Source organism: Rhinolophus sinicus, chromosome 16, assembly GCF_057876585.1.
Source record: "Rhinolophus sinicus isolate RSI-liver-muscle chromosome 16, RSI-T2T, whole genome shotgun sequence".
In the NCBI taxonomy this organism is placed as follows: domain Eukaryota; kingdom Metazoa; phylum Chordata; class Mammalia; order Chiroptera; family Rhinolophidae; genus Rhinolophus; species Rhinolophus sinicus.
The window spans coordinates 8,061,180-8,074,369 of record NC_142516.1 but is presented as its reverse complement, the minus strand read 5'-3'; the positions used below and the strand labels follow the sequence as shown (position 1 = coordinate 8,074,369).

At 47.6% G+C, this 13,190-nt stretch overlaps 1 protein-coding gene and 1 long non-coding RNA gene across 2 annotated transcripts in view; one reads left to right on the top strand and one right to left on the bottom strand.

Moving 5' to 3' along the window:
• MVB12B (multivesicular body subunit 12B) overlaps positions 1-12,487 on the top strand; it is a 182,806-nt gene extending 170,319 nt beyond the window's left edge. Inside the window, exon 10 of the mRNA XM_074331024.2 lies at positions 10,125-12,487. Coding sequence (XP_074187125.1) covers positions 10,125-10,181 — 57 coding nt within the window. The 3' untranslated portion in view covers positions 10,182-12,487. The remainder of the gene's footprint in view (positions 1-10,124) is intronic.
• Positions 1-13,190, bottom strand: part of LOC141571187 (uncharacterized) — a 47,560-nt gene that overhangs the window by 23,252 nt on the left and 11,118 nt on the right. The gene's annotated exons all lie outside the window — the stretch shown is intronic.

The window sequence follows — 13,190 nt, the reverse complement described above, 5'->3', positions numbered from 1 at the left end:
CTGTTTGCAAGAGGCCTAAAGCACCACTCGGAAGGCAGACAGATGGATGCCCAGGGCCCAGGGGTAGGTACCTCACACATGGGCCTTTGGGCAGCAAGAAACCGAAATCCACACACAGCAGCCTAGGTCAAGGTGGGGTTAGTGGCCAGAACCGGAGGACACTCAGAGCCCAACAGGTCGTAGCCAAGCCTCAAAGAGGCCAGAGACAGGCAGCACCTATTTCTCCTCTATCTTGCCCACGCTGCCTCGTCTGCCTCTGCCTGGGTGTCTGCTTGCTTCTCCTTCTCTCACACTCTGGCTCTCCTTCTCATGTGTTCTGCACACCAGCATACGTGGCACACAGCCACCCACGTGTACAGTCTCAGTTCAGAAGATCCAGAGGCAAGATTTCCAGGATAGACTCTGATTGGCCAGCTTGGGTCAGGTGACCCCTTCTGCCCTGGTAGCTCGGACCCAGGTGGGAAGGGAAGTATGTGATCACAGAATACCTGGAGCAGGTTTAGGTTTAGACCCTCAAGAGGCATCTGCTACAGAGGGTGAGACTGTGGGCAAAGGGGTGGAAGGCCTTCCCGGGGAGACAGAAAAGTATCCCACCAGCAGTTCTGTGATGTGAGGAGAGGATGGTGAGGTAGGTGATACATCACGCATCCGTCTGTCCATCCATTCAAGTCACGTTGTGTGAGCACCTCCCACATGCAGGCCCTGAGCAGTGACAACCCCACTGACATCCCTGTCCTCGAGGAGCTGACAGTCTAGCCAGTCCCACTCCACCCCACACGTACGCACCCTAGCCTTGTCTCTCCTACTTCTCCCCCTGCTTCTGCCTGTTTTTTTCCAGACAAACTGGCTCATCCCTAAAACTCTGGGGCTCCCTGAACCCAACCCTTCCCTTTCTCTCCCTCTTCTGCAACCTCCCAGCAGCTGGGAGCAGCCTGTGTCTTTAGCTACGTCTAGCTCTGTCGCTGGCCAATCTCCCTGAGCTCCAGCCACATAGTTCCAACAGCCCCCTGGATGGCCCACCTTGACCTCAGTGTATCCCGAGCTGAATGTGCCATCTTCCCCAAGCCCCAAACTGCTCCCCTTCTGACTTCTCCACCATCGCCCCTACCAGAGTCATCTACCCGCCCACACCTGGAGCCATCTATGATCACCCCATTGCCTGCTGGACAGTTCTCTCACCTAAATTTGTTTTCAAACTCAGTCACTATTTTCTCTTTTTGCTGTTCCTTTCTTTTTTAGTTCTGGCCGTCAACATTTTTTACCTGGATTATATCATCAGCGCCTTAGCCATTCCCACGGCCTCCAATATCTTCCCCTCTCATCCATCTTCCACACAGCCATCTAACAAGATCCATCTAACAAGACTCCCCCACTTACAATGCTTTGCCCTCATCCTAAGAATGAAGTCCAAGTCCCTCAGGTGTCTGCACACCACCCTCCTATGTCTGACCCCCATGTCCCATCCCAGCCTCTCCTTCCATGAATCTCCCTGCTGAATTACCTGTGGTTTCACAAACCCTAAACTCTGTGCTTCCTTGCCTTTGCATATGTCATTCCCTCTGCTTAGAATGCTTTTCCCTCATTTTCTGCCTGGCAAACTCCTGTTCGTCCATCAAGACCCCCTTCATACTCCTCCTCTGTCATGTCCTACTTGACCCTTGGAGGCAAAGGTAATGATCCTCCCCTTCAAGCCACTCCATACCTTGAACATTAGAGCCATTGCTCCATTGGTGGTACTGGAGTCATTTGATCCTCTCATTAGATTATCATCTGCTCCCGGAGGAAGGGGGATATGTCTCATTTATTATACCCTCCTCCCCAGCCACACGTATACTCAATCTGAGCACCCAGCACCGGCCTAGAAAAATAGCAAGCATGAGCAAATACTCAATGAATTTCTCGAAGCAGGTGGGGAGACAAGTGGACTGGACTCAATTGCTGAGGAGCCCAAGAAAATTGGACCCCAGTGGCTCGTGCTGTGAGGCCTGTGACCACCCCAGGGACCATGATGGCCAGCAGCAGTCCTACCTGAACAAGTCCTGATGCTGGCCACAAAGAGACAAGGGTGACAGCTGAGCCGTCATCCAGCTCATCTCTGAAGCCATGGTGCCCAACACGATATGCCATGTTCATAAACGCTTAGAATTAACACTGGAAAAATTCATATTGTTAAAAAGTCCATACCACCCAAAGCAATCTACAGACTCAGTGCAATCCCTATCAAAATGCCAGTGGAATTTTTCACAGAAATAGAACAAGCAATCCTAAAATTTGTATGGAACCACAAAAGACCCCAAATAGCCAAAGCAATTTTGAGAAAGGAGAACAAAGCTGGAGGCATCATGCTCCCTGATTTCGATCAAATTCTGTTACAAAGCTACAGTAATCAGAACTATGTGACAGTAGGTTGTTGGCATAAAAACAGACACATGGGTAAATGGAACAGAATAAAGAGCCCAGAAATAAACCCATGCAGATGTGATTCAATTAATGTACAACAAAGGGGCCAAGAATATACAATGGGGTAAGGACCATCTCTTCAATAAATGGTGCCGGGAAAACTGGACATGCAAAAGAATGAAACTGGACCACTATCTTACACCATATACAAAAATGAACTCAAAATGGATTGGAGACTTAAATGTAAGATCCGAAACCATAAAACTCCTAGAAGAAAACATAGGCAATAAGCACTTTGACATTGGTCTTGGCAATGAGTTTTTGGATCCGACTCCAAAAGCAAAAAAAAACAAGTGGGGCAACATCAAACAAAAAACTTCTGTACAGCAAAGGAAATCATCAACAAAATGAAATGGCAATCTACTGAATAGGAGAAAATATTTGCAAATCATACATCTGAGAAGGGATTAATATCCAAACTATATAAAGAACTCATACAACTCAAAAGCAAAAAAAAATCCAATTTAAAAATGGGCACAGGATCTGAATAGGCATTTTTCCAAAGAAGACACACAGATGACCATAGCCACAGGAAAAGATGCTCCCCGTCACTAATTATCAAGGACATGCAAATCCAAACCACCATGAGGTATCACGTCTCACCTGTTAGAATGGCTATTATCAAAAAGACAAGAAATAAGTGTTGGTGAGGCTGTGGAGAAAAGGGAACCCTCGTGCACTGGTGGTGAGGGTGTAAACTGGTGCAGCCACTATGGAAAACATTATGGAGGTTCCTCAAAAAATTCATATAGAACTACCACATGACCCAGCAATCCCACTTCCGGGTATTTATCCAAAGAAGACAAAACACTAATTCGAAAAAACATATGCACCCCCATGTTCACATTCTTTTCTCTTTTTTGGCACACGTGGAGCTATTATTATGATTTCTATGATTAACACCACATAATTATATGTGCATAGAAAATGTCAGGGAATTCCACAGAAGCTATGTTCCTGGGAGCGGAATAAGAAGACGTGGAATGAGGGATTTATACTTTTTTACTTCATACTGTTCTCTTTATTTGTAGAGAGTAAATAAATAAAATCTTAAAAAACTATGCTACCAGATACATCATAATTTGTTTTCTATGATGTAAACAGAATAATTCAAGCTCTGAGTGTGTGGCCTTTCAATTCCAAAATATAAAAGCGTGAACTTTGATTCTGACCTCTACTAATTAGGTTATTTTGGTGACTATCAAGCTCCCCAAAACCTTAACTCTCTCACATGTAAAATGGGTACAACAGCACCTATCTCACAGAATTAAATGCTCTTATTAACATATGATGGAAGGGGCTGGCATGTGCCTTACACATAGTACAGCCTCAACATGGAGGGTGCCAAAAAAAGTACACACATTTTAAGAAAGGAAAAAACTGTATTAAAATTATTTTAGTATATGTGCTGCCAAAGCGAGCACAATTAAAATTATAATACTCAATATATACCAATACAAAAGATGAATACAAGTGACGTTTGACTTCTGCAATTATAAGAGGTGCTCAAAGTAGTTCCCATCAGCGTAATTTTTATACAGTTTTTTCCTTTCTTAAAATGTGTATACATTTTTGGGGCCCCCGCTGTATATAGTAGTTGTCTATTTTTATATTGTCAGGTTGCCCTGGATCCCCACATGGTATATGGATTATTTCGAGTTAACATCGCTTGAGAAGCAGCAGAAGCAGGAAGCATCCCTGACTCTCCTGTCCCTGTAAATACAGGAAGTAAGTCTCCAGATGACAGGTGCCCTTCCTGCTCCTGAGGGCTGACACACCTTGTCATGACTTTCGATAGCCGAGATATGGAAACAACCTAAGTGCCCATTGATGGATGAATGAGAAAAGAAAATGTGTACACACACACACACACACACACACACACACAGAAAATTATTCAGCCAAAAAAATGATATCTTGCCATTTGCGACAACATGGATGGACCTTGAGGGCATTATGCTAAGTGAAATAAGTCAGACAGAGACAGATACCATGATCTCATTTATATGTGGAACTGAAAACAACAACTACTACAACAACAACATCAGCTCCTAGATACAAATAGGTTGGTGATTGCCAGAGTTGGGGAGGGCAGGAGGTAGAGAGGGGACAACATGGGTGAAGGGGATCAAAAGGTACAAACTTCCAGGTATAAAATAATGAAGTCGTGGGGTGTAGTCTACAGCACGGCGACTCTAATTAATAATATTGTATTGCATATTCGAAAGTTGCTAAGAGAGTAGATGTAAAAAGTCTCATCACAAGAAGAAAGGTTTTGTAACTGTATGGTGACAGACATTAACTAGACTTATTGTGGTGATCAACTCACAATATACAAATATTGAATCATTACGTTACACACCTGAAACTAATGTTACACGTCAACTACACCTCAATAAAAACATTTTTTCAATTAAAAAAAGAAGTTATTAATAGAGTCCAATTATCAGTCTTTTCCTTTATGGTTAGTGCTTTCTGTGTCCTGTTTAAGAATCTTTGTCTATCGTCCCAAATCCTTTAAAAATGGCTTTTATATCCCTCAGTACCTTCCCTTGGAGAGGCGTCCTGGGAGGTGACAGAAGGGTTCCCGGAGGAGACAAGGTGTGCACTGAGCTCTAGAGGGGGTTGGACTGGGGTGAATGATGTTCCCAGTGAGGGGTAAACAAATGGAGGGGGAGGAGTATTGTACTTGTTTATACGGCACCAGCAAACATTTGTGGAGGACAACAGCTGTATACCTTACGTGTGTTATCACCACAGGCTTGCACTCAGGGATTCCCCCACTTAGCAGATGTGGAAACTGAGGCTCCAGAGAGTGCTCAGAAGCACACAGCCAACCAGAGGACCTCAGGGCGTCCAATCCAAGTACGGCCCGCTCCAGTGCTTTCTGGGCCTGAAGGCAGCTGGATTATGTCTCCCCGGAGGAAGTGTCCTGTGCTAGGGTGGTACGCCGGAGGTCAGACACCTCCCCTGAGTGTGACCCTGGGGCTCCGCGATCACAGCAACCAGCTACCCAGGGCTTTCCAGAGGAGAAATGGAGGTCAGGCCCCCAACATGCTTGGCTCAGGGTGCGGGACAGAGCCGGTGACACCCAGCAGAGGGCATTTGGCCATGAGGAGGCCCCAGAAGGCCCCTTCATTGTGGGCAGGGAGAGCGACACAGGATCTAAGGTGACCTGTCCACCCAGAGTGGGAGCCCCTGGCCTAGTGCACGCTGGTGCTTAATCCGTGCTCCTTGTCTGGAATTTGCCAGAAAATTGAAGTGCTGGGAATTTGCTTCCAAGCTAGTAAGCTTCAGCCCCACTGCATCCATGAGCTTCCTGCTGGGGTAGGAGTCTGCTGTGGGCTTGGCCAGAGCTGCAGGACTGGGTGCCAACCCCACCCCCCACTCCCCTGACTGGCAGGGCTCCTTAGGGTGCACCCCTGCAGGGGCTGGGACAGCCACTTGCAGCTCCCAAAGGAGGAGGCACTTTGCAGGGAGGCAAATCCCTTTTGAATAATTTCCAAGTTGGGGGAACCCAGGAGGTCTCTTGCACTTTCTTTTGCCTATTTTCTCCTCTGAAATGGGGACTGTCCTACTAGCTCCTTTCAACGTTGCAGAGTCGCTGTAAAGTGCCAATTAGGCAGGAGACCCCTCTCTGCCCACAGCCCAGGCCGCCGGTGCTCACACGGCGTCTGGCCGCGCGGGGGCGCTCTGCTGCGCTCGGCCTGGCGCCGGCCCTCCCTGGGCTCTGGGAGACCCCACCGCGTGCTGGCGGTTCTCCCACCTTGCAAAGAGAAAACGAAGCTCGGCAAACTCCTCCTACAGTCGGAAAAATAAATCCACGGTTTCCCGCTGCGGGCGTTTGTTTGGACAGAGTCCAACCCACAGCGAACCCCCTCCAAGGCCCTCGGGGGTCCCACCCTGCTGTGCCGGCCAACTCTTGGGGAACAGCCCAGGAGGACAGGCAGCGCCCAGCCACACTCGCAGTACTCTGGAATCTGGATCAGCTGGAGGGGCCTGAGCCTCGGCTATTGGACCACAAGCCCCCAACTCCACCTACCCTTCCCCATACGCTTGGGCAAGTCATATCACCGAGCCTCAGGTCCGAGCCTCAACTTACACATCCATAAAATGGGGGAAGTCCACAGTCCCTCCTTTGAAAAGACTCTGAGAAGGTTAAAGGACACATATCACTGTTGTCCAGGCCGGAGGCAGCCACCTACATCTCCCTGAGCCTCAGTTTCCCCAGTCATATAATGGGGATAAGAGTCCTTACCTCACAGTATCAATGTACAGATGAGAGGGCAGCAGCTACCTGGCACCCCTTGAGCTCTCAGTCAACAGAGCTATTGGGGTTATTAGGAAAGCTCAGCAGAGGGCACTGAGTCCACAGACCCAACCTGTACCCCAGAACCCGTTATCTTTTAGGGACCCAGGCCACCTGGTTTGGAAGCTGCTGGCTTAGAGCACAGCTGGTGCACCCTCTCGTTCCTGGCTGGAATGGGGGCTCAGTTGCGCAGCCCACAAGCATCTGGGGGGATGGGAGGGATGGGCAAGGAAGCAGCGGCCCCGCCCCCCCACCCCACCCCCGCTGGTCTTCAGGGCCCTCTCTGGTTGAGTCACCAGGCAAAAACACTCAGCTTTTTGACACCATCCAGAAAATGAAAATGTCCCAGGCGTCTAATCCTTCCCTTCCTTTTGGCAACTTAAACCGCCCTGAAACATAATCAAGGCATCGAAAACTGTGTGAACGTCCACGCTGGAGTGGCGGCCCACCTCAGGGACTTGGGGAGCAAGGCAACGCCTGGGGTCAGACTGGGCCTCACCAGGTACGGGGTGACCCCCGACCGCCACCAGCCCACATCACAATGTGCCTCCAAACCCCAACCTGAGGGGCACCCCGCGAACCCTGACTTCCTTCCCAATACCAGGGCGGCTGCTCACCCCCATCCCCCTAAAAATATTTGAAATGGTCTTTGACTGAAGTGAGATTAATCCTCAGTTCCCTGACAGTGTCCTTGGGCCTGTGTTTTTATAACCTCTCTTTCAAATGAGAACCATTTGTCGCAGAGAAGCCGGGGAAGCCCAGCCCCAATTGCTGGGCTAGACATCACCGGCACCTGATTGAATGTCAAGGACAGTGCGAGGGGCCAGGGCTGAGGTGAGGACAGGATGTAAGCAGCGATAACCTGTCCTTTGCTGGTGTCTCCCCAGTCCCCGGCTAGTGGCATAAGCTGAAGAACACTGGCTCCAACCTTGCCTTTCCCAAATACCAGTCATATACCCTGGAGCTGCTGATTTTGCCTCTCTGAGCCTTACTTTCCTCATCTGTAAAATGGGAGAAATGATGGCCCATCTCCCACGTGATGTGCCCAGCCCAGTGCCTGAAAGACAGTAGACCCTCCATGTTTAATGAGGCTTTTGAACACAGTCTTGACTCCCTTGAAACTCCTGGTGAAAAGGCACAGTCCCCCTGGTTGGGGCCTTCCAGATGGCTGCAAATATCCATCCTAAATGCGGCTCAAATCTCCCCCTTCCAGGCTCACCCCCAGGTGAGAGGGCACCCCTGCACAGAGTTGCTGGTGCTTTAATATGGAGAGGGCTGAACTGAGTTTATAGGCGCTAGAACGCAGTACCTTTAATTAACTCTGAACCCTCTGTCGGTGGCCTCCTACCTCTACTCAACACCCCCCCCCCCCCAACTCCAAGTCCTGTTTGAAGTTTGCAAACCTCCCCCCTTCCTGCCGTCCCTGCATGCTTGAACCAAATACAGACCCTTCAGGCTCAGCTGGGAGGGATTTATCGGAGACTTTCAATCATAGGCTCCTGGCTCAAACTTGTTGCTTCTCCAAAATCTCCCCACAAGTTTGATGCTTGTGGAACTGAGGCTTGAAGGAGGGACTCTGATGATCTCAGAACTCAGAATTGCACCTGGGCCTGACAGAGAATTCACAGCCCCTCACCGGGAGGACGGGAACACAGACAGCGAGAAAGATGCAGTTTCCTGAGAGGAGGTGGAGGTACTGGAATTCATTCACTTTTAAGGAGATGCTTAGAAAGAGTATCTCCACCTTCACCACCCCCTCCCCCAGCACTGACACGTTTGTGCAGGTGTCTGGATCTCTGTGGTGTGTAAGCCCCCTATTGGTCCTAGGGCTGGGGAAGTTTGGGACTGTGAGTTGAGAGTCCTGAATGGTGGAAATGGACACCAAAACCACGGAGATGGGCCATTTTTCTTAAGCCATGTGGCTCGCCTCCCCAAAGGCGTTGCCTTGGCAGTTTGCAGACAAGGAACCCACGCCCTTGCATGGGAGCCAAGCCAGGAAGGTCCTGGGACAGAGGCCCCATGTGCCGCTCATTATCCTCCCCCTCTGGGCAGGGCTGACGCGTTCCATTTCTCAGTGAGATCTCTGCAATGATGGATAAACCGTGGCCCCAACTGCTGGGGCCCTGGGGAGAAAAAACATCTTTTGCAGTTTTGCGTAAAGCCTCCCACTTCTTCCTTAATAAGTGCTGAAAGAGGCACAAACAGAAAGACCCCGGGCTTTCCATGACTAACAAGATGACCACATCAGGCAGCCGTGCCCTTGTCCCCGGAGTGAGGTGTCCAGTTCCCTCCCAGACCTCCACCAGCCGCGCTTTGAAGCCCAGGCGAGGCCGCCGCGGAGCTCGGAGCAGCCCAGGGGGAAAGGGCTGGGCTCCCCTGCTCGATGGGCGCAGATTGCCGGCGATAAAGAACCGCAGCTTCACCCAACGTGTACTGAATCGCTCTTTGCAAAAGCCCTTTCAGATGGTTTCACTTCTCTGCCGCGCTTTGTTGAAAGATGTAAAAATTTCAAACCACCGCAAAGTAAACATTTCAAAACTCGCTCTTTTCAGAATCCGTCCCATTTTCAAAAATCCCTTAAATTCCATCTCTCCACTCCCCCCCCCCCCTTTCTTTTGCTCTCCTTGGACTCGAGTGTTTTTCATTAATTTAGAAGCAGTCCAGGTAAAGCTGGTGTTTTCGAGCCGTGTTTTACGGGCGGGAAGTAGCTTTGTTATTTAGGAGATGTATTAGATAAGTCGATGTCTTGTCAAAATCAAGCAGGTTTTCTTTATTAGGGTGAAATCGTAATGAACTCATCTGCTTCTAATATTTATAAAGAGAAGAGAGGCCATTAATTCTACTGCTTGTGAATAAAACCATCTGTGATTTCTTTCCATTTGATGGGCTTTGGTTTTAATATACATTTTTCACAAATAAGCGCAGAGATTTTTTGGTGAAAATGTCACTTTCAGGATCTCATAAAGAAAGAATGCAAAGGGAGGAAAACGAAATGTTTTGTTAGCTAAGTAATTTCTCACCTTGCAGAGTGGGGAACATTTGAGCCAACTTTAGCACATTAGGTGATAGAATCGCCCATTCAACGCTAATGCAATCCATGACATGTTACAAGGAGAACCACGTCCGTTTTGAAGTTTGTTTTCCTTCGGGAATTACACAGTTCGTTTAACCTAATCTGTCCTGACACTTGAATTATAATATTATGAGCTTCTTCAGGGAAGTAAAACAGTAGTTGCCTGCTTAAAAGCAAAGCAGAAGTTAATAAAGTGGGCAAAATGTCAAGGAAAGGGGGCTAATCGAATCATGGTGTCATTCTCTAGAGAAAATACAGTCAACTTGTATTTTTTTTTTCCAGTGGAAATCTTGGACGCCTAATGACATATTTCTGTCCGGGAAGAAATTTGAACTCTGAAACCGAACTTGATTAAACCCCAAACTGTACGACCTTGCCCACTGGGACCACTCGGGGACTTTGACTTCTGGGTGTCAGAGCTTAATTAAAATATTCATCCAGCTGCTCTCCCCTCGCCAAGGGGGCCCAGAGGAATTAAACCAATAAGCTTAATTCTATTAGTTCACCTGCCTGTGTACACAGAGATGCGGAAGACCATTTACCCGTTCAGAAAAAAAAATCATCAGACCCACCCTGTAAATTCAGTGTAAGGTCCCCCGAACAGAGTTCCACATGACACTCAGGGTCTCAACTCCCAACTCAACACACATAGCTATTTTTTTATCGTTTGTCCAAGAAAACGAAAATGCCAAGCAAGTCATTGTCAGGATTTAAGTTTGTCTGTTATGACTTCTATATCACTTATCATAACGTATAACATTTACCAAATTCTCTGTGCCACTATGCCTAGCCTTTCCCATTCACGTCTCAAGGAAATTGTCACTTCCACTCTATGAAGTAAACACCATTATAATCCCCCTTAACAGATGACAAAACTGAGGCTTCGCGAGGTGAAGTGACTTGAAGCCCAGAATTCTCGGACCAGAGTCTGAACTCTTCACCCCTAGTCATGAAGGCTTTCTTGGTATTTTGATCTTTGTTTGAAATTTTAATTAACTTATTTTATATCTGCCCTACACACAGAGAGTATAAAATCTAAAAGGCATAGAGGCGATAAAGGGAAAAGCCAGCCTTGCTCTCACCCTTCCTCGCCCCTACCCCCACCCCCGTTCCTCTTCCCAAAGCAGCCAATTTGGACAATTTCTAGTGTCTCTTTCCAGAGTCAGCCTTATACGGGCAAAATGTGTGTCTATTTCCTTTTTTAAAAACACACATGTGGCATAACAGGTACGCTATTCTGCAGCTTGCTTTTTTCAGTTCCTGATACATTTGGATCATTCTCTACTTCATTTATTTTAAGACTCCATGCTATTCCATTCAATAAATGTAGTAGACTGAACCATATGAGATTGTCAATATCCAATCACTTCTAACCAACCAACAAAAACGGCAACTTAACGTGCTTCTGCCTAATATGTTTTTTTACCCGATCTTCTGTAATGGACGTGTAGATGGTTTCCCACATTTGCACCTATAGACAGTGCTGTGTTGACTTTCCTTTCCCACACAGACAGGTGTTACCTATAGGACAGATTCCTAGAGGTGCCACTACCTATTATGTGGGTAAGTCACGTCTCTTCCCTTGGCCCAAAGTCCTGGATAATTTCTGAAACCCCTGGCAGGCTCTATTCTGCACATGGCAATCCCACATTTGTAATTCCACATCATAGCTAGAAACTACCCACCACCACCTCATGAACATAACTGCATCTCCGGCACAGGGTCCCCCAAATCACTGTGGAAACAAACACCAAGTCCCTCCCTGCTGGCTAGATTTGTCGGCCAGGGAATGAGACATTTCCCCGTGATCAATACAAATGGAATAAAACTCTATTCCAGACAGCAGCAGCAAGACTTGGCTTTTTAATAAGGAGACCTCCAGAGGATATTGCATTCCTATGACAACGGCCACCAGGCCTTGATTTGGAGTGTCAGAACCTGTTTAATGCTAAGGTCTGTGGCTGGGGCCCGGCTGAGTGCTGGGTGGGTGTCTCGGACTGGAACCAGGCTGCTGCTTAAAGGCTGCTACAGAAACCAGCCCGCTGCCGCGGCCCACCGTCTGGCCTCAGCCCCTGCGGGCCACCTGTTCCCAAAGGCAGCCGCCTTTGCCAGCTGGGCTTCGGTGGAGCCCCCGTGATCTGCAGCCACGGACCTGGTTATTTACGGCTTACCCATGGTCCCTGACGACCAGGCATCTCCGGGATGACGGCAATTCTCCTTAAACAGGACCAGGTACCTGGGCAGAGGTGGCAGCGAGCATGAGTGACCATACTGATAGCCTCTTTCCTTGTTATAAATTAATCTGATAACGGAGTGACTCAAAGGAAAACCCTGAGTTGGTTACTATTTGGAAAGACTTGAGAAGGGCCAGCTTCGAACTGTCCGAGACAAACTGGGAGGTTCTGAAAACACAATTCTTGCCCGAAGAACTTCGATGCCTCTGGGTTCTGTCTCTTGATTCTTCTGCCTCTTTTTAAATTATCTGCTGATATAGACCAGGGCTGAGAAAGACGGCAGAAACAGGAAAACAGCTGGCGTGTAAGGAGATGGGATCGGCAGTGATTTATTTGTAGGGATTTGATATTTTAAGTTATTGTTGTTGTTATGTGTGGGCAATAAATCATATTTTAAAGCATCTGTTAATAGAGTGTTTTATTCTTAAAAATAGTAACTCTTTTTTTTCTCTCTTTCAAGTGGATGGGTTGTTTCTTGAAGCTGAATCCTTGGGTTTTATTAAGAGATGTGACAATAAATAAGAATGTTCAATAAATTTTTCCACTGGGAAATTTCGCCACCCAATCTTATGCTCTAGAAAAGGTCTTGTCCTTTAAAAAGTTAGCAGGAGAAGAAAGGGAGCCTTAGATGTTATTGCTTAAAATCCTCTGTTTGAATATATGGAAATGTCTTTAGTCCTTTGGCTTTTTAACCACCGGATTCATGATTCGGAATTTTAAATACCATGATGGGCTTGCTCTCCGAGTTTCAAAAGGCAACTCTCAAAATTGCATCCACCAAAGCTCTTAAAACCAGGCACAGAGGTCCCCCAAGCAAGGTCTTGAGGGATGATTACAACATTCCTTTGTGTCACACAATAACACCCCGCTCGTGGGCACTCTCCAGCCCTCTGTTGAAAGTAACTGACTGGGCTGCAGCTTAAAACTAATCTCGTCCTCAGCTCCCTGGCAAGAGGTCAGGAGGCGAGCCCTTCAGAATATGATCTCCGGCGAGATCTGAAGGGCTCCGAGAAGAATATAACACATCGGAAAGGGTGGGGGAATGGGGAGAGAGAGAGAGGGAAAGAAAGAAAAAGAACAAAAGCAAAATTAAATTTTTACAATTAAGCATATT